Source organism: Barbus barbus (assembly GCF_936440315.1).
Source record: "Barbus barbus genome assembly, chromosome: 46".
Classification (NCBI taxonomy): Eukaryota; Metazoa; Chordata; class Actinopteri; order Cypriniformes; family Cyprinidae; genus Barbus; species Barbus barbus.
The window spans coordinates 14,259,446-14,280,947 of NC_136724.1; the positions used below are offsets into that span (position 1 = coordinate 14,259,446).

A 21,502-nucleotide genomic window follows, 5' to 3' on the forward strand; every position below is an offset into this window, starting at 1 on the left:
TACACGTCGAGACAGAATCCATTTCTGACTGCAATAACTACCAAAAAGTCCCAGCAGAGCTTTAAAGATGTATATAGATTGTTTAAAAATTCCCTCTAGATTCATTAGCTACCAAGTTGCTTAAACCTTGAGAACCAGTCCTATCAATAAGTGCCGAAATGTTCTTTGTCTAAGAAAAAAATCCACAGCTTTATTATTTTATTCTGTAGCCCAACTGGTGCTAGCAACACCAAGGTCATTGGTTTCAATGCACAACCATGAATGCACTGTAAATCACATTGGATAAAAGTGTCTGCCAAGTGTAAAAATAGTAATGTAAACTATTGATTAAATGTTTGGGGTTAGCAAGAAAAGAATAATACTTTTACTCAGCAAGGATAGATTAAATTGATCAAAAGTGACAGTAAAAACATCTATAATGTAGGGCTGGGCGATATATCGAATGCGATTGTCATGCGCATGTCGTCAGTAAAGCCGGTTCCGTGATTAGCGGTAAATCTCCATCACCTGCTTTAAAATGGAGCAACATTTAATACACAGAGCTGTAGATCACTGACAAGCTACGCAATATCGAGTTCATTACCGTAGATGAATCGCCTTCGATAGGGTGTGCCTTGAGTGGTTTCTACGGTTTTGTTAAGAGGTTGCTACGCTATTTTGGGTGGTTATTGGGGTGTTTTGGGTGGTTGCTAGAGAGCTGTTCTTAACTTGTAGTTTACTAACATAGATGATATAGGTTTCTAGTCCAGCCACAACGGTCCATCCCAATGCAAACAGACATCTGAGATATGAACAGCCTAGTTATATCACATCAAAACACACTAAAAAAAGGAAAGTAAAACAGAGTTTTTTAAACTCTCAAGTCTATCTTAGAACAATACACATGGACACTACAGGGCTTTCATCTCAAACAGTTGCATGAAATGCTTGTGGGCACAACAGATCCTTTCATTCATCCCACTCTCTATCCAGGATGGGGGTCTGACTTTTACAGCTGCCTTCCACTTCAAAAAAATTGTCTTTCATGCCTGATTGCCAGTTCACCTCGTCAACCTGAAGAATGAGTCAGTGGAGGATAACCTACTTCATACCTCAAAGGAGCTTCCGCATAATTGTAGATATCTATGCACAGTGCAGTGGTCCCTCGACCCTTTGCTGAAAATCCCAAATAATTAGCTAGGCTGATGAATCAGTATTTTGTCAGAACACTTGCGGTCTCATCAGCATGTGCATGATACATCTCATTGATGAGGATGATGGTAATCAGCCTTTGAAAACAGGGATTTTTTCTTTTTACATTTTCATGTTCAAACCACTGGTTGGATGAAGTATTAGCATTTTGTTTTTATTAATATATTTATTTATTTTTCATAATAAATGATTACATAATAAAACTGCATATTTCTAATTATATATATATATATATATATATTTATATTTATATATATATATGATGCCTTGACTTTTTTGACATTTTTGACATTTTATTGTTAATATTATATAATATTAAAATACCTTCTAACACTTAAAGGGATAGTTCACCCAAAAATGAAAATTCTGTCATTAATTACTCACCCTCATTTCATTCCAAACCCGTAAGTCCTTCATTCTTCTTCAGAACAAAAATTAAGATATTTTTGATGAAATCCGGGAGCTCTCTGACCCTGCATAGACAGCAACGTCACTACCACGTTCAAGGCCCAGAAAGGTAGTAAAGACATCATATAGTCCATGTGAAATCAGGGGTTCAACCATAATGTTACGAAGCTATGAGAATACTTTTTGTGCACAAAGAAAACAAAAATAATGCCTTTATTCAACAATTTCTTCTCTTCCGTGCCAGTCTTTGATGCACATTCACGACAGTACCACGCTGCATTCCTTGAATGACAGAATTTAAATTTTTGCATGAACTATCCCTTTAAATATTCTAAAAATATGTAAAATATATATATATATATATATATATATATATATATATATATATATATATGTGTGTGTAATTTATTTTATGTAATACCCATTTACTTTTTTCTTTTTTTCAGGGCTGAATTTTCAACCGTTGTTACTCCAGTCTTTAATGTCACATGATCCTTCAGAAATCATTCTGATATGTTGATTTGGTGCTTATCAATGTTAAGCAAATTCTGCTTAATGCTGTTGTGGAAACTGTAATACATTTTTATTTTTCAAGATTTTTGATGAATAGAAAGTTTTCGGCATTTGTTTGAAATACCTAATTTTTTAATACTGCAAATGCCTTTACTGTCCCTTTTAACAAATTAAATGTGTCCATGCTGAATAAAAGTATTGATTTATTTCAGTATAACAGAGTTTTGTATGTATTCAAATATATACACCTTTTTTCCACTGCTGTGACATTTTCACCACATATCAAATGAAGTGTTGTATTTAACAGTATACAGTAATGATTTTTTATTTATTTAATAATTAAATAGATTTTTTTCATTCAAACACATTCTAGATATGAATGTAAGCGCTTTTTGTTTTTGGTTTTGTCTCAACACCACATATTAGCTCTCTGTGATCTACAGTTACATCAATTTTTCCCATCAATGTAAAATAGTTTATTGACTGTGAAAATGGCACAGAACAATGTTGTTTTGTGAATATCACCTGATGTGACGTTTCCTGCTGTTTTATTCTCGCACCTCGCTCTTGCCAGCTCAATCTCATTTACCACGTCACACATCTGAACAGCACCAACCTGCAAAAGAGACACAGAGAGAGAACATTTCAGTTGTTCAACCTCAGCACAACCTTCAAAGCTTCAATTTCTTTCGTCTCAGTGATTCACCACAATATTATTTTCAGGATAGTCTATTACTTTAAGGTGTTAGCTTTCATCTCGTAAGGCTTTCATTTCATATGCATATTTATGGATTGCAACGAAGCCTCATGAGAGCTTATTTTGGCTAAATATTTACAGCGAAGGCCTACTGGGAATTAGATCAACCACTGCTTGAAAAATCCACAAATGAACTACTTATCAGACTTTTAGCTTGCCATACACCATTCTTATTGACAGTCCAATGTACGTCTATACGCTAGCGGCACACGGACAAAAGACTGTCGTTGCTCTGTGGAGATGATATCATGCCTGTAGGGGAGAAAAGTCGCGTGGGGCCAGTGAGTAATCGTCGGATTGCTCACTGATGTCCACTGCTGATGACAAATACATGCTGACAGTCAGTGGCAGACAGCCTGCAGGTCAATAAGAACGTGAAAGTCCAACGAACAGCTTGAGAAGGTCAATGAAGACATGGTGCTGGGGAAGAGGGGTGTAATGGACAGAGCCGACTGAATCCCTATATTGTTAATAATGCTGTTTGTGTCATGCTCTTTGGGTGTGCAGCATTTATTGTCTTGAGTTAGCATCTGAGCGTGCTTGGTATGTTTGTGCGTGGGCCTACATTTGTGTGTGTGTGGGTACAGGTGTGTCTGTGCATTTCAATGTGAGAGACCTGAGATCAGCGACTTAGAACAACATGTTAGTGAGAAATGGAAAGTGTTTGATTTCAAGTACTTCTACTTGAAAGTTCAGTACTAGCTGAGAACTTCTGCCACTCACATGAATGGAAATATAGCCGAGTTCGCTCGTATTATAGACCTTTTTGGGCCAAATCACACTTGAGCATGGACTGAAAATAAATAAAAATAATATAAATGTATTACAGTCAATGCCTTTATAACCAGTTGATGGTGAGAAAAGCAGTATGGTGTTGGAAAGACTTTTTGTTTTTGAAAGGTCTGTTATGCGGCTGAATGTATTTGATCAAAAATACAGTAAAAACTGTCTAAAATCTAGAATAACTGTTTTCTGTTTATATTCTGTTTATATTTCTGTTTATAATATATTTTAAAAAGTATTTTTTTTCAGTGATGGCAAAACTGGATTTTCAGCAGTCATTCATGTTCCTTCAGAAATCATTCTAGTTTGCTGATTTATTTTCTTATTAATACTGAAAGCTGTAATACATTTTTTTCAGGATTTGTTTTAAAGAAAGCTCAAAAGAGCAGCATTTATTTTAAATATAAAAACTTTGTAACTGTTACGGGGTTGACGAGACGTGAGACGTGCGGATCCATTCGCAAGGCTTTATTAGTAAACATGGTCAAGACAGGCAGGGTCAAATAACAGCAGACAGGTATGGCAGAGGTAAGACACAGAACAATCCGAAGGGCAGCGTGGGTCGACGATCAGCGTACAGAATCCAGACAGGGCAAGGCAGAGAGAATAATCCAGGAACACGGGCAGGAATCAAGACACAGGAAAACTAACTAAGAAAACAGGGAAACGCTTAGTAAGGTAGACGGGCTAACAATACTCGGCCGTGAGCAAGAGCAAGTCCCAGGCTTAAATAGTGAATGGTAGTGATGAGAAATGGTAATCAGGTGTGGGCGAGATAGTGAACAGCTGTGCGTGTCGTTAGTGCAATGGATTGTGGGAAATGGAGTCCAGTGTGTTGTGAGTGAAAAAGTCAATGTGGTGAACGGGTGACCTCTAGTGGTGGTTGACCGGGAGAGCATGGACCAGATTTGTGACAGTAACATTGCAAATGCCTTTACGTTCACTTTTAATATATATAACACATATTTAACAGCATTCAGTAATGGAATTTACAATGGCGTAAATTATAATGTTAACATTTTTCAATAAATCTTTCAAAACCTTAATCATGCTGAGGCTAATTTCACTTTTTGTGTATCAAATAATATTTTCAGACGTTTCGCATATTTTGACAAAATTACAGCTTGACTGGAAATGGAGCAGAATGAAAAGATTCGGTAGGACATTCATAAAAATAAAATACAAATTATAAAAAAATTCAAAATATGTATTATTTCACTTTAAGATGTCCTTATTTTTAAAAAATATTTTTTCACATGTTTCCATTGTATGGGGCCATGAGAAGCATATACTATATATATATATATATATATATAGGCATTTCAAAAGTATCAGTATAATGATTTAATGGACTTCGAAAAATCTTTAAGGAAAAATTGGAAAGGAAAGGGGAAAAAACAAAAAATTCAATGTTGATTTCATGGGCTCTTTCAGATCTAGATGAATTCAACTGGCCATATCACAAACAGTTTAAGTAAAAATCCACAAAAAGTACACCACTGTTTTAAATTATCTTGAGGAGAAGCTCTGTAATGAAGTCTACCTGCTCTGTGACACTGTCAATAATATTTAAATGATGGAGCTGCAATTTATGATAAATGTTTAGGAGAAGAGCAGCAGAAATGATGCTGAAAATATAGGCGCTATTTTTACTCAGTTTCAACTGTCACTCTCCGGTACTTTGGTGCATGGATAATAGGGTCAGCTCAGTGAGAGGCTGCTTCACTGCCATCATCAGCCATGCGTGCACCTATAATCCCCACCAGCAGAAGATTCCATCACACTTTTTATTGCATCATCTGACCTCCTGTGACTTAAAACACTATAAAAGCAGGAGTGGAAAGGAAGAGAACATAAAAAAACACACTGAACAACAGTAGTAATCTTCAGTTAATAATTCTCTTCTTAGTCTAAAGTGTACTTGTCAAGGTTGTTAACATCATTTGGTTCCTGGAAACAAATAATAAAATGCTTGTTTACATTAGATAAGTTTCTATAGAGCTTCTCCATCTGAGGACAAAGAATCCATTTAAAGGTTGTTTACAGAGATTTCCCTAAATTACAATAACAATGTGCTATTTGTCTGATAATAAATCTGCCAAATTTCCACAAATATTTCTTCTCAGTTATATTAGATAATGGAGGCTCATTCCTCCTTACTCTGCATTGGCGTACTCATCAGGTGCAGGGTCCATTGCGTGTGAAAGCGACCCAATAAAGCAGCAGGTCAAGCATCGGGGCGATCGGTGATGCATTCCTGGCAAAGTGCAGACACTCAGCTAAAACATATTTGTGTTTATGCTCAAATTATTTGCGAGAGTTCAACTATGTAAGTGGATTCCCTGCTGCAAAATCCATCTTAGGCTGGATTGCTGTGTTTTGGAAAATGATAGTGGGTCTAAGCTGGTTATTAGCTTGTCCAAGCCTTGTGTTTTTACACTTTTTTTCTCAAACAGTTTATTTCCAAAAATATCAGCTTGTAATCCACCTCTCACTGGATAAGTCTAGCCTACGCTGGTTTAAGATGATCTAGCTGGTATCCCAGCTTGGCCAAACAAGCATTTAACTAGTTTAGTTGGTTGGCCATTAACCCTTGAAAACCAATAAACAAGACCAGCTTTGGAGACTAGAAAACCACTCTGAGTAGTTTAAGATGTTTCTTTTTTTTTCCAGCAATGGAGTATTTCCTTAGTGACACTAAAGAAGTCAGTCTGTGAAAGTGTCTCTGCAGTCAACACTTCTCTTTTAGCTTTGATAAAAGAGTATATTCTTCCTAAGAATCTTAAAACAGTCTTTATGTGCAGTATTGATCTATTTATTTAATGTCAGCCTTGCAGTGGCATTTGAGAGAAAGAGACAGAAGGGCGAGGGTTTGTTCCTTAAACAATGAGCACGGTGACTCAGACCTAGACCTTGGCGACAGAACATCAACCACACAGCATCTCATTTACACACCAAATGAGAAGCACACAAGCTTGGGTGCAGCAGACGCAATGATATTACGCAGTGCCTGAAAGCAGTTCCCGGCTGTATCATAACTAGTTACCTAGCTGGGGACTACTTTCAGGCACTGCGTAATATCACTGCGCCTGCTGCACCCATGGTACAGCAGCAAAGTTCCTTGATTATTATGCCGGAATGAGAGTATAGTTCCTAGCCACATCAGCCTAGAAAATCGAAACTTTTAATTTTCCGTCAGTCTTAGTGCACGATGTAACTGCAGAAGAGTCAAGTTTTAAATAGGAAAATTATTGAAACTCTTTGGTCATTTTTGAGCGAGATGCTAATGGTCTAATCCGATTCAATGATTTATGCTAAGCTAAGCTAAAAGTGCTACCGCCAGACCCGGAGATCGGCTGAATGAATTCAAAAACAGTAAAACTCAACTGTTTAACTCTTGGGGAGTTGTAAAATGCCTATTTCCAAAAAAAAGTGGAGTGTTCCTTTAATAGTGAGAATTAACTAGTTAACTCCTTGATTCTAATTGGTCAAATTGGCATTCTACACTTTAATATAATGGTGACTAAACCGCATAATGGACCAGTTTCTTACTATTTCTTTTGTTCATTCCTCTCATATCATTCTGTAGTTTCTTATAAATAAAATAACCCTCTTTTGTAAAGTAGATGTAAAATAAGCAAGATAAAATATACTCAGCAGGTCATTTTTGCAAAATAAACCCCTTCAGGGTGGTACAAGGCCCGATCAGTTTATTTTTGCGATAATGGCCCGCTGGATGCACATTATCCCTTACATATTAACTGTTTAGTTTGTCAGTATGAAAATAATAAGACAGTAGGTTTGTGCATGCTTTGATCCAGCTCAAATCCTGATAACACTAAACGCAGCACACAGGGCTGATACACACACACAGCTGAGCTGAATAATTAAGTCCTGTGCCTCAGCTGACTTATCGGAACATCTGCTGACCTCTAGGATGAACCTGCTACGCTTGTTCCTGAGCCAGATAACAGCAGCGCTCTGCTCAAGCCTGTTAGCGTAAGTGCAGACAGCAGCAGCAGATTCTGCACATAGTGAGAAAGTAACAAATGGCAAATTGGCAAGCAGATGTTCCCTAAAACTGTGTAGTATAGTGTTACAGAGCTGGCTGAGGAACACAGATTCTTTTACAACTTAAAGGTGATGTGTATAATTGTTTGGATGTTAAAATACTTTCTGGATTGATGCTTCACTTTTGGTGAGAGAAAGTACAAACAGGCCATATGCCATCCATATGGGTGATCTGCAGTATTTATAAACTCCAGTTTTATGCATCCACTGACAATTCAGTTTATTACTTTGCTTACAGCAGAGAAGTCACAGCACGCTGCATATTTCAAAATCATGATATTTGGGAATAGTTAACATTGTTTTGGCAGCAGTAATGTGCTGCCAGTGAACTATTTCTTATAAGTACTACGAGAACAGAAATACCAAATTATATTGGGATTACATTAAATTACATTTCATTGCCTTTCAAGTTAAATGCACATAAACAGTTGACATGTCGTGTAATTTTACTCCTTAAAGAAAAGGCTAATTTTCTTCTTTTATATTTTCAACATTTAGATGGACATTGATTTTGTCAACAGCATGATCATATAGTTATCTGTTTGAATTGTTTTCATTTCTGAGCCATATCAAATAAAGGTGGTAATTGTCCTGTGGTGTCACTGTCCTCTTCGTCAACTGTGAAATATGTTTAAATGAGCACTGGAGAGAAATACTTGTATTTCTACTTTCATGACTGGTCATGAATTGAAAGACCAACACACACACACACACACACACACACACATCAATATATTAAGTTAATCAGAAAAAAACAACATGAAATATGTTAAATTAATTTGTCAAGACCATTTAAAATTTTTGAATAAAAAAAGAAAACAGTTCTTGACCATGTCCGTGTAGTATAAATCAACCATCTATCAAATATGAATGGTCTTATAACCTGCAATTAACATTACAGTCTCCGTTAGTCAGACTTTAATTAAGAGGAAACAGCTCTATAACCATAAATGTGATTAACAATGAGCACTTGAAAACCTTTGTCTGATAAAAGAGAAAAAAACCCTTCCTACCTACTTCTGTAGTTAGTTTGCAGTCCAGTCTTTTTCAAGCAAGTCCTTTCAGACTGCTTTTGAGTAAAAGTAACATTTTTTTTTTATAAAAATGTTGGTCCCACTTTATGGTGGGCCGTAACTACTACTTACTTACATCAAGAATAAGTACAATGTATTTATTATTTTCATATTGTATTGGAAAACACTTTTGCTGCTATTGAGGTGGGATACTGGTAGGTTAGGGAAGGGTTTGGTGGTATGGGTAGGTTTAAGCGTGGGTTAAGGTATAAAGGATGGGTCAACAGTGTAATTATAAATGTAATTACAGAAATTAATTACAGACGTAATTGCATGCAAGTATTTTTTTTAAATATAAGTACAATGTAAAAACATGTATGTACACAATAAGTGCACTGTATCAAATGATTAATGTAAATGTAAGTACATAAGGCCATATCAAGTGGGACCAAAATGTTTTACACATAAAGAAAATAATAATAATTTTTAACAATATGTTTAAAAGTATATTACACTCACATGAGATGAGAACTCCAGTCAATCAACAGACTAATATATGCTATTTTGCATGATTTTTCTTTAAAGTTCAAATTAAGTCATTAAAAAGCAATGATTTTCTGAGAGTTTCAAAAGCTGAGAAAACTCTGATCTAATAAAGACCTGTGACAATTAGGAAAGCGAACAGAAAGAAAATACCATCTTGCAGACGAATCCTTTTTGTAATTTTGAGTATTTATTCATTCCGTTTTCATCCTCAAGACTGAACATTTTCTCCTGCCCACACAGAGATGTTTTTTTAAAATACTGAAATCATGGACCAATGCATCAAGGCCGCTCCATTACTTTAGTTAATGTTTTTAGCTAATTTCTTAGATGATCTGCCAAATGTACATTTTGAGGGTGAGCACGCACTCCTGCATGTCTCCACAGGAAAAAAAAAAAACAACATTTTAATGCGTAATCTTGCTTGCTTTCATTTATTATTTCTAAAAGAAAGAGTTGCAGGTTGTTTTCTCCATTCTCTGCAAGGTTTCATTTAGCATTTTTCAAGCAATTTAAATTATTAAATAAATAATAAAATAAATACATAAATAAACTTCTACTAAAGACATGGGGCCCAAACTGCACTTGATTTCTACTGGATGGTTAACTGGAATGATTCTGATAAATCTCATGTCTTCATAACTCACAAGGGAAGCTAACAAAACAAGGCCAATGACATTGAAAGTATAACAAGAGAAACACTAATCTACACACCTCTAACACTGATCAGCCCATCTTGTAAGTGGTCACAGCACAATCACTTGAAAATCAAAAGCCAACTTCAGCTACTGCCGTTTCCGTAATTTTGTGCACTCACTGCATGCTGAAATTCCCTCAGTTAGGCTCTCCGTGATTTTGGACTCACGCGAGGGCTGCCGGTCTATCAGGTTTCTTTACAGGTATTTGGAGTGATTGTGGGCTTGTTTTGTACTCAGCTGACCACAAAAATATTGTTGCTGACAAGAAGCTCAAGAGATATACTATTTATGAGCAAAGTGGGAAGGAGAAGAGCATAAAAAACCTGAATAAACAGGAAATACATCTGTTGCACACTCACACTACTGCTGTAAGTGAAAACTCCAAGTTAATCAGTCAGCAGACTATGCAGAGCAGAGTCATAAATGACCACCCAAGAGACAACCATAAACTTCCTGCATGCACATCTGCTCTCAGTCACACCAAGAATTTAGATAAGAGAACATTTTGGGGATTGTTCTGCATTCCATAACACTGAGGACCCTCAACCACTATGTAATAACAACATGTCAGGTTTTGTTATTATAAAACTTTTGTATATGACCAAAGCATGACACTAGTGTTTGGGGGGGTTTCCAGCAGCTGTTTAAATGACTTCACACTAACACAACCTTTATAGGCACAGAAAATATGTCAACAAAACAGTCTAGACAAGACCAAACCGAACCAGCATCGTCACATGTGGATGAATGACAGACAGACATATAAATGACAGACAGACAGACAGACAATCAGTAATGGGTGTGTTCTGTGCATAATGTGCAATAAACCAATCAGAGTCTCATCTCCCATTACCTTTAAGAGCCAGTTGCTCGCACACCATGGTGGATTTGCTATTTACATGGCGGAATTTGCAAGCGCAAAGACTGAATGCGTCTCCACAAAGGAAACGGAGCTGCTCGTGCGCGAGCAAATAGGTAGCCTAATTCTGATACATGCATTGATCATCCATTATGACATGTAGGTATTTTTCTATTTATGTAGCCTATACAATAATAATATTTTACATTGTAATCCTTTAATTTTTAAAATTTGGCATGTTTGTGTGCTGCTGCGCGTCCCTGTGTGAGTAATAAGCAAAATGTACATGCGTTGTGGACCCGCCTATTGTGCATGTTACTAACGCACTCTTTGAATAATTAAAAAAATACTGCGCCATCGACTTTAGACCCAGTTTTAATTGGTCAATGGTGTAGTCTATTTTAGTTGCCTCAAAATAGCAACGCGCCAACAATGCGCCAACACGCCCATAGGCACATAAATGGGCGCAAATGCATTTACTATTTAAACAACGTGGTGCAGGATGTGAAAATGATAACTGCATCAGGCTGAAACTAGCAAAAAACACTTGTGTCGCACCTGGCGCCGCATTGTGTCGGGTGTATGATAGGGCCCATATTTATTCAATTTTTTCCGAAATTCTACATTTATGTGTTTTTATTCATTCATTCATTTATTCATTCATTTATTTTATTCATTTGTTTATTTTTGATTATCAAATTATTGATTCTTTCATCTATTTATCCACTTTATAATTAATTGTTTGTTTGATTTATTATTTTCTCAAACTATGCATCGATTTCTTAATTGATTTATTGATTTCTTTAAAAAGATGATTGGCTGTGTCTAAAATCACCACATATACCCTTAATTAGGGTATTATTTGAGAGGACAGCTATTTGTAGTGGTATCTGATAGTGGACATTATCGACTGTACTCATTCAATCCCATAATGCACTGCAATAACAAATGTACAATGTACACTCAACGGTTAAAGAATACCCAAAATGAACTGTGAGGGTCGTGAATTCCTGAAACTCGCCAAAATATGGTGAAGAAGAATGTGACTGCAGTTAAATTATCCATTTTCCAAGTCACTGGCAATTGACGATTAAATAGTTTAATGGGGGTTTATACATTCTAGTTTTCATGACAAGTTCAAGATAAATCTTTTCATTACTACTGGAGCTGCCAGCTAGCTAAGTTTTCTAATGATAATTAAACAGCAAGCACAAACTGCAAAAGTGACAGTGTCCAAATTCATTCACTCGTTTTCATTCACTCCTTCAACTGCATTGTATTAGTGAACTAATAAAAGAAATAGTGAATGAGGAGTAGGGGGTGATTTCAAACACAGCAATTGCCCATATAGATAGAGCAACTCAACAAACTGAGAAACATGAAACTCTAAGTGAGTGAAAGACACTAAGCTTTTTTATTTCACACCTGAACAGCACTATAAATATAGTGGGTTATATAGATCACAGATGAAGGACGTTGTCATGGTGCTTGAGAAATAGGTGTCTCACATCTATTCTTCATGAGTAAGTGAGGTGGACAGAAGTGCATTATGGGGTTTGGGAGTTGGTGGGAGTGTTCTTGGGAGAGGGAGTGAACAGATGCTGCAGTCAGAAGAGTTGAGAAAATCTAAAGCTACTTTCTATGGAGTTACTGCACTAGCTCTTCAGAAAGTGAGTAACTCTTATAATCTGTGTGGAAAACTTTTTCCACACACACATTCTGCTGCCTCGAGTGTTTGTTTCCTACTGTGTGAAGAAACGATTGAATTCAAGCGCAAAAAAGCAACTCAACTTTTAGCAAAAACAAATTACTTAAGAGAACACTTTTATCAAAATATGAATCTCTCTTTTCATTATATCAAAACATGTTCCTTTTTTTGCAACAAACAAGAAGGCATAGTTTTTCATCAGGAATGTTACATGCTGCATCAAAACCTCATTATCATGATGCATACACATCTCCAGCTGTGAAACTCCTCGTTTGTTTCCTAACGGCCATTTTCTTGACAAAGATGAGCAACTGCAATTGAAAGCAATAATATTTTTTGTACTTAAAACCAATTGTGTTATAATGAGTTGACCCCTCCCAGTCTATGAGGTATTGTAACACCCGGCCTCGGCTTCGGGAATCCAAGATCTCCCTGACTCGATACGCCTCCTCGCCGTTCACCACGATGGAAGGGGTGCTCTCCTCAGCGGCCTCTTTCTGGTTCCCCTCCCCTCTCAGACCACCGGCGGGCTTGAGCAAAGAAATATGGAAAGTGGGTGAGATACGATAACTGGCAGGAAGTGCTAAACAATATGAAACTGGTGTGATTTGACGAATTATTTTGAAGGGACCCACGTACCTGGAACTCAGCTTTTTGCACGGAAGACAAAGGCGAAGATCTCTGGTGGACAGCCACACCCACTGACCCGGAGCGTAGGAAGGACCAGGTCTCCGACGACAATTGGTCTGTTCTCCGACTCGGCGTACAGCACGTTGGAGATGAACATGAGCAGAATTCCAGGTCTCCTCACTCTGATGTAGCCAGTCATTGACAGCGGGCAGATCAGAGGGTTCCCCTGACCAGGGAAATAGAGGAGGCTGAAACCCCAACTGGAACGGTGCTAGACCAGTAGAAGGCTTATGTAGCGAATTCTGAGCATGCTCCGCCCAAAGCAGATAACGACTCCAGTCGTTCTGATTGTTGTGGCAGTAGGATCTTAGAAATCGAATAAGTTCCTGATTAAGTCGTTCCACTTGGCCGTTGGACTCAGGGTGATAGCCAGAGGTTAGGCTGATATTTATGTTGAGCTGCTGACAGAAGGCAGACCAGATTCTGGAGGTGAACTGTGGTCCACGGTCAGAGACAATGTCCTCGGGTAGTCCGTAGAATCGGAACACCTGTTCTAGTAAAGCCTCTGCTGTTTCGAAGGCTGTGGGGAGCTTAGGGAGAGGAATGAGGTGGCATGCTTTGGAGAAGCGGTCGATGACTAAGTATGGTGGTGTGATTTCTGGAACGAGGGAGGTCAGTGACAAAGTCGATGGCGATATGTGACCAGGGACATTGAGGTATGGGTAGAGGTTGCCCGAAGTAAACCAGCTGGGCATTGATGAGACGATTTGGTAATGTTGCAGGTGGCGCAGTGCTGGATGAACATGGCAACGTCCTTCTGTACTGAAGGCCACCAGAAACGGTTGGTAATAAGGTGAACAGTCGCTGTGATGCTGGGATGACCGGAACTGGGAGATTCGTGAATCATCCGTAGGGTGCGTTGTCGTAGAGCTACAGGAACATAAGTTAAGTTCGGTAGGCAATCAGGTGGCGTGGGATCATCGGCTTGTGCCTCGGTTATCTCTGTCATTATGTCCCATTGTACGGGGGCGAGAATGAGAGATGTGGGAATGACCGGATCGTTGGTGGTGTTTGATGATGTGGTGAATTCAAACTGTCTGGAGAGAGCATCAGCTTTACCATTCTTTGAGCCAGGACGGTAAGTAACATGAAAGTCAAATCGGGAAAAGAACAGTGACCATCTTGCTTGATGGGAGTTAAGGCGTTTGGCTGACCTGATGTATTCCAGATTTCTGTGATCCGGGAGTATAATGAAAGGTCATCTGGCACCCTCTAGCCAATGCCTCCACTCCTCGAAAGACCCTTTCATGGCTAGTAGTTTTCGATCCCAACATCATATTTCCTCTCAGCAGCGTTGAGTTTCCTGGAGTAATAGGCACATGGATAGAACTTAGCGGGGTTACCTTGACGTTGAGACAAGATGGCTCCAATGCCTGTGTTAGAGGCATCCTCCTCAACCGTGAATTCGAGTTCTTGATCAGGGTGATGAAGAATCGGTGCTGAGGTGAAACGTTCCTTGAGTTGCTGAAAAGCCTCTGATGCTGCTGTGGACCAGGCGAGATAGCGCTTGCCTCCCTTAAGCAACGACGTTAACGGAGCGGCTATGGTGCTGAAGTTGCGTATGAAACATCTGTAGAAGTTGGCAAACCCCAGGAAACGCTGCAGATCCTTTGTGGTCTGGGGTGTGGGCCAGTTTAACACTGAGCTGATCCTTTTCTCATCCATCGCCACCCCGTCAGCACTGATAATGTATCCCAGAAAAGATGTCGATATCTGATGAAATTTGCATTTCTCCATCTTGGCATACAACTGATGATCGATGAGGCGTCTTAGAACTGCTCTTACATGTTGCACATAGGATTCAAATGTGTCAGAGTAAATTAAGATGTCGTCAATATAAACAATCAACCACTGACCCAACATGTCCTGAAACACATCATTGATGAAAGCCTGAAAGACTGACGGACTGTTGACAAGCCCGAACGGCATAACCCGATATTTGTAGTGCCCAGTGGCGGTCTTCCACTCATCCCCCTCTCTGATACGGATAAGATTGTATGCGTTGCAAAGGTCAAGCTTGGTAAAGAATTTAGCAGAACGGAGCATTTCTAGGGCAGCAGGAACCAGTGGCAGAGGGTAGCGGAACTTGATTGTGATTTCATTGAGGTGACCGTAGTCAATTCAGGGACGTAATCCTCCATCCTTTTTGACAAAGAAGAAACCTGCTGACGCTGGTGATGTGGATGATTTGATGAAACCCTTGGATAGCTCCTCCTCAATGTAAGCCTTCATGGCTTCAGACTCTTGCTGTGTTAGAGGGAAAATTCGACCCTTAGTGGGTACTGTCCCAGGAAGAAGGTCGATTGCGCAATCACTGGGACGATGAGGTGGAAGTTGAGTGACTTTGGATTTGCTGAAAGCTTCACACAAATCCTGGTATTCGGCTGGTAACCCCTTAATAGCTGGATCCTCCTTGGGAAGGGATTCAAAAGTAGCAGGTGAATGAAACTGAGGCATAAGGCAGTGCTTGTGACATGTCTCTGAGCACTGAACGATCTGACGTGTGGACCACGATATGCAGGGGTTGTGTTTCTCCAGCCAAGGCAAACCGAGGATTAATGGTTTCTGGGGTGATTCGATGGTGAACAGGCGTATGCTTTCCGTGTGAAGAGAGCCTGTCTTCAAAGTGATGTCCTTGGTGATGAATTTAACATGCCCCGTGCCCAGGGGACGGCCGTCTAACGCTGCCACTGCCACAGTGGATTCAAATGGAATGAGAGGAAGAGAATGTGTTTTAGCAAAGTTAACATCAATGAAATTACCTGCTGCCCCACAGTCGATCAAAGCCAGAGAATCTACTTGGGAGTTCTCAAACATTATTGTTACGGGAACTTTGAGTGTGGATAAGTTAGATGGATTAGAACTCACCAAGGATGAATCCCGGAAGGCTGGTCGTGTGGGACAGGAGATTCTCATATGGCCTGGCAGACCGCAGTAAAGACATAGATTCTCCCGGCATCGGCGTTCTCTCTCCTCTGACGTGAGATGAGTCACGCCCACCTGCATAGGCTCGGGCTCAGGTGTAGCTCGCAACGTGACAGCAGAGGGCAGTGTGGAGGAGCGACATGAGGGGCGCCTTGAGCGCATCAGGTTATCAATGCGAATGGCGAGTTCGATAAATTGCTCAAGTGTTCTACCCTCATCGCGGCAAGCCAATTCTGATTGGAGCTCAGTCGAGAGACCCTTGCGGAAACAGAAGCTTTAGGGGATCCTTATCCCAACCAGTTTGTGCAGCAAGAGTATGAAAGGTGAGTGCGTAATCAGCCGCCGTGCTGTTTCCCTGACGTAGGGCTAGTAGTTGCTCTCCAGCATCCTTTCCATCAACAGTGTTCAAACACATCACGAAACTGTTGCATAAAACTTCTGAAGGAAAGGAAAGTCATATTACCGCCCTCCCACACCGCTGTGGCCCAGTCTAGCGCTCTCCCCGTCAGTAATGAACATACAAAAAAGAGACACGACTGTCATCAGTGGGGTAGAGAAGGGTTTGTTGGTTCATAAATACTGTGCATTGGAGAAGAAAACCCTTACACTTTTTGGGAGTACCGTCGTATTTCTCAGAAAACGCCAGGCGTGGACTGGTCGTGGGCTGGCTGGGGCTTTGAACGGCCAGTGGTGGAGTCGGTGTAGCTGACGGCGCAATGCTGCACAAAGCCTGGAGTGTTTTGCTTAGCTGCTCCGGGAGGGAAGTGAGATGCTGCAGTTGCTGCTGATGAGCTGCTAGCATGGAGGCTTGAGAAGTGACCTCGTGGTGAGCTGAGAAAAGACTGCTGGATCCTGAGTTGGCGAAGTCTTCTGTAATGAGGGGTCTGAGGCATGGGGATCCATTTGCAGTTTTATTAGTGAGACAGGGTCAAACAGGCAAGGATCAGTCAACAGCGACAGGGGTGTCAGAGAGAGACCGGAATTCATAAACGATAACCAGGCTTGAGTCGAGGCAGGCGGCAGACGGGGGAAGTAAACAACAGTTCAAAGATCGGGTCACAAAGGCAGGTAGCAGAGAATCACAGAGTCGGGTAAACAGTCCAAGGTCAAAAACGGGAGATCAATAAACATGGAATAAACGCTCAGTAGTGTAAGCCGGTGCAATACAAGACTTTGCGAAGGGTAAATGGTGAGTACTGCTTATATGGGGAAACAGAGATGGGAAACACCTGCGCTGCAATCAGTCTCAGGTACAGGGCATTGTGGGAAATGCAGTTCAAGTTAATACTCCGGTGACGGTACCCTCCGGTGGTGTTCAGGGAGGGCCACAGAGACCGAGTTTGTGACAGTCTTCCATCTTATTTTAGACCCAGTTTTACATAATATGTAAAAATAATTTTTACATAATTAAGCCGAGTCAAATTCTTTGAGGAAAGTGAAAATTTGTTAATCTCATTTTATTTCACAGACTATCTCACGAGAAAAATTTCTGTACTAAACTAATTAAAATAAAAATGAATGTAAACATAAAAAAAATAATACATATGACAAAATACTAAAATCTTAACTAAAAATAAAATACTATTAAAAACTAATTGAAAATAATAAAAAGTATAATAGTATCTCAATGCTTCTAGAATAACCCTGATTTAAGTAATTACAAGTCATTGTAATTGCAGATTATGCTAACAATAGTTGCTTCTTAAACACAAGCTCATCTATATCTTAAACACATTCTATAGTTCGAAAATTGTCTCATGCATAATGATCGATTTCTTGTCTTTAAATGTTTTCCTCCAGGACAATTAGAATTCAGTGTAAGTGTGAAGCACACATTCATTTATCTTCAATTAAACTGAGTGTCATACTATCAGTTTGAAAACAAGCACTGTTAAAAGCTTGTTGACCTTAGAATAAATAAAATTAGTGAAAAAGGCAGTGGTAGACGCCATCCATACAAAGACAGCTCAGTAAATTTAATTTCAAATGTTAAACGTTACATAATTTTGAAAACTGCTGATAAGAACAGGAAGCTGAGGTGATGCCAGCTATGTATAAAGCATAGCACAAATCTTAATCAAACACTACAGTCCTCCAAAGATTAACAGTATTTAAACTCAACTTAAATACTTAAAAACAGCAAATCCACAGCTTCTTATATCACTCAATTACATGCTGATAATGTATCTAAATTGAAACAAATACATTTAAAAATACACTTTGACACATCTACTGCACTGCAACCAGTTGCTCTCCATCAAGTGTGCTGCTTTTCTCCATTGTGAAACATCCTCTAACATGCTAGTCAACGTGAATTCCAATTTTTGCTGAAATAAATAGCAGCAGGAATGTCTCCTAAAGGATGCTTTTAGCTGATGTTTGGTACATTTAATTCCTGAGTCAGTACCAAAATGTCTTTTCATTCAGCTTGTGACATCTAGTGATGGTGAGAGTGGCAGACCACTGCGGCCTTTATCAGTAATTCAAGAGCGTGAAGTGTGCTAAAAGTGCAGATAAGAGGCTTTTGTGAACACTGAAGTGTATGATTTACACTGTCAGTGAATGCTTAGGGTTACAATTGCCATGTGTGTCATAGTTGAACCAGAACTGTATGACATTCTGGTTTTGCAAAGTTTAATTTTTTTTGTTATTCTGGTTTCACAAAGTGTCTAAATTTTCTGTTTCTAAGAAAATTTGTAAATCTCATGATTTTTACATGGATTATTTTGCATGCAGATAGATAGATAGATAGATAGATAGATAGATAGATAGATAGATAGATAGATAGATAGATAGATAGATAGATAGATAGATAGATAGATGGACATGAGAGAAATCAAATTAATTGAGCAATCAAGCATGTTAAACCTGTAGATTTAGCCATTTGATATTCAAAAATTAATAAAAATACAATTATTAAACACTTTGAAAAAGCATTAATATTAGATAGCTAGAATGAAAGATATCAATAATCAACTGATCATAATAACAACTATTTAAAAAAAATCTCAACATAAAGTTCCTGTGGGCACCCATTTGAGGAGAGATTATGGAGAGGTGCGGTGAATGAATAAAATGCGTAAAATACAGGATGGGGAAATAATAATATGACCTCGTGTGGTTAAAAATGTATATTATTGACGCCTAAATGATTTTAAGTTCAATTTAACTCAAGTAATTTTTATATTAGATGACTCCTTGCTATCTGGACAGGAGATAGGAGGTTAAAAGTAGCCTATTTTAACACATTTAAAAAATAACCACGCGTATCTTACATGTTATATATATTATAGCTAAATAACTTGCTAAAGTCCACATTATCATGCCTTTATAAAGTAAAAGACACTGCTCCTTCACTCGTGCCGTGCGCGCGCATTAATGCATTAGTCTCAGCATCCAAGTTCTCGGTGGCTTTCTAGTCACATTTATACGGTTTTTACTAAATATGCGAGGTCAATAATGTTATATTCCTCCACAAATTAAATATACTGCACATCGAATAGATTTCGGCTAATATAAATTAAAACATGTAACACGCCAACGGTTTCTCAAACTGACTGCAATGAAACAATAACTAACTGTAGCTGTATACCATAACACTTACCGGAGAAAACAAGGAGATCAATGTTGAAACCAATAAAAACAATTTTGGGGCGTCCATCGCAGCTGCTTTTTCTTCCGTAAATGTTCGTTTACCATGGAAATAAAAACTTTGCAATCCGTAAAGTTCTCCTGCTTTTCTCACAAGCCCGTGAAAGTGAACTCAGTCAAACTGTCTCGTCGGACACGGTGTTGACAGAATAGCAAAACATAAGTTGAAATGAGAGAACATCACAAGAGCCGTGAGCGAGCAGTCCTCCGGGTGAGTGGCTCATCTCGTTGCTCCAGCGACCAATGAGCGAATCACAGTCTGACCACAAGAAGGAGCTTTACAGCTTCACTACTTGCGAGATATTGACAATACACTCAAGACTGCATCACTCTCGTTCGTCGTCGGCTTACGAGTGTCTTTGTTGCGTTGCGTTAGTGCGAAAGCAATAGATGAAATCTCAAGGTCTCTGCTCTTTGTGAACACCTGACTGCAGAAAATGACTCTTGTGTGAGCTTGTTTGGTTAGCAGGAGGATGCCATTTAATGAAACTTTTTCATTATCACAATATAACTGTATGACTTGTAATTATGGATAAAATTTATATTTAATTTCATATTTCAAAATATGTTCATGGGGATTGGGATATTTCCATTAATTGTATTCTCTCATTAATTTGAGTTAGTTAAGGTAATAGTTTACACAAAAATGAAAAATTGTCCTGGGATGATGTTCTTCGACTAAAGAATCCTAAAAAACATAAATGAATGCAAATTATGCTTTCTTTGTCATTAGCAGGCGCATCTTATCCAAAGTGACGTTTAACTCTATAAATTAAATAATAATTGCTGGACCAACCTGAGGTTAAGTGCCATGTACAAGGAAATGGCACTGGTTGATTAGGAATGTCATCTGATGAATATTCAGAGACAAAATAATGTGATTAAAACAATGCAAGAATCCCTTATTCTGGATACATGTTTATTATTTAAGTGCCCTGATTAATAAGTTATGTTCCATTTCACGCAGTGATCCATTTCAATGCTGATTTATATAGCCTCTGTACTTTCAAATCAGAAATTGCTGCAATTAGTTTAAGAGAGCTTTTCAACAGGTACAATAACTAATTAACTAGCATCAATTCAGGTTAATCAGTATTGCTATTCATGTCTATTGTGTGTGTGTGTGTGTGTGTGTGTGTTATTGTTATTGTTATTTTATTGATATAACAGATAAGATTATCTTTCAGCTGTGTGCATGTGAGGCTGGATGCAGCTTGTCCCGTGATAAATAAGCTAATTTCTGTGTCTCAGAGCAGAGCTCATTCTAATCATTTTCCATTTAAACTAACTAAATCGCATTTGGTGAAAAAATACTCACTGTAATATCTATGTTGACACTGCTGAGGATCAGCCACCCCACTTCTGACTGTTCAGTGATTGATATGCTATCCTGTGCATGCAGTTATTGAAAAACTGTCATTCTGTGCATGCAGTGTTTTTCCTGAGGCTTATTATGCATGTGACACCTCATCAAACAGAATCAGTGGATTTGTTTCCTGAGGATGAATGTCTGTATGCTCATTCATTAAAAGTGCAGAGTTAATGTGCCTGAGATCACATTATGGTTACTTTGTTCATGAATACTTGTTTACAACTACTGCTATCAGTAAATTACTCGAATGTGGCTTTCAGTGATGTATAGCATCATTTGTCATTGATTCGGTTACACAGCATTTCACATTTTATGAAGAA

The 21,502-nt window shown here is 38.7% G+C and overlaps 1 protein-coding gene across 1 annotated transcript in view; it reads right to left on the reverse strand.

Moving 5' to 3' along the window:
- LOC306864794 (vasoactive intestinal polypeptide receptor) overlaps positions 1-20,055 on the reverse strand; it is a 70,890-nt gene extending 50,835 nt beyond the window's left edge. Inside the window, exons 1-2 of the mRNA XM_079409028.1 lie at positions 19,764-20,055; positions 2,638-2,728 (exon numbers count right to left, since the gene is read on the reverse strand). Of these exons, the coding sequence (XP_079265154.1) occupies positions 2,638-2,728; positions 19,764-19,820 (148 nt within the window). The 5' untranslated portion in view covers positions 19,821-20,055. The remainder of the gene's footprint in view (positions 1-2,637; positions 2,729-19,763) is intronic.
- Between the last annotated feature and the right edge of the window lie 1,447 nt (positions 20,056-21,502).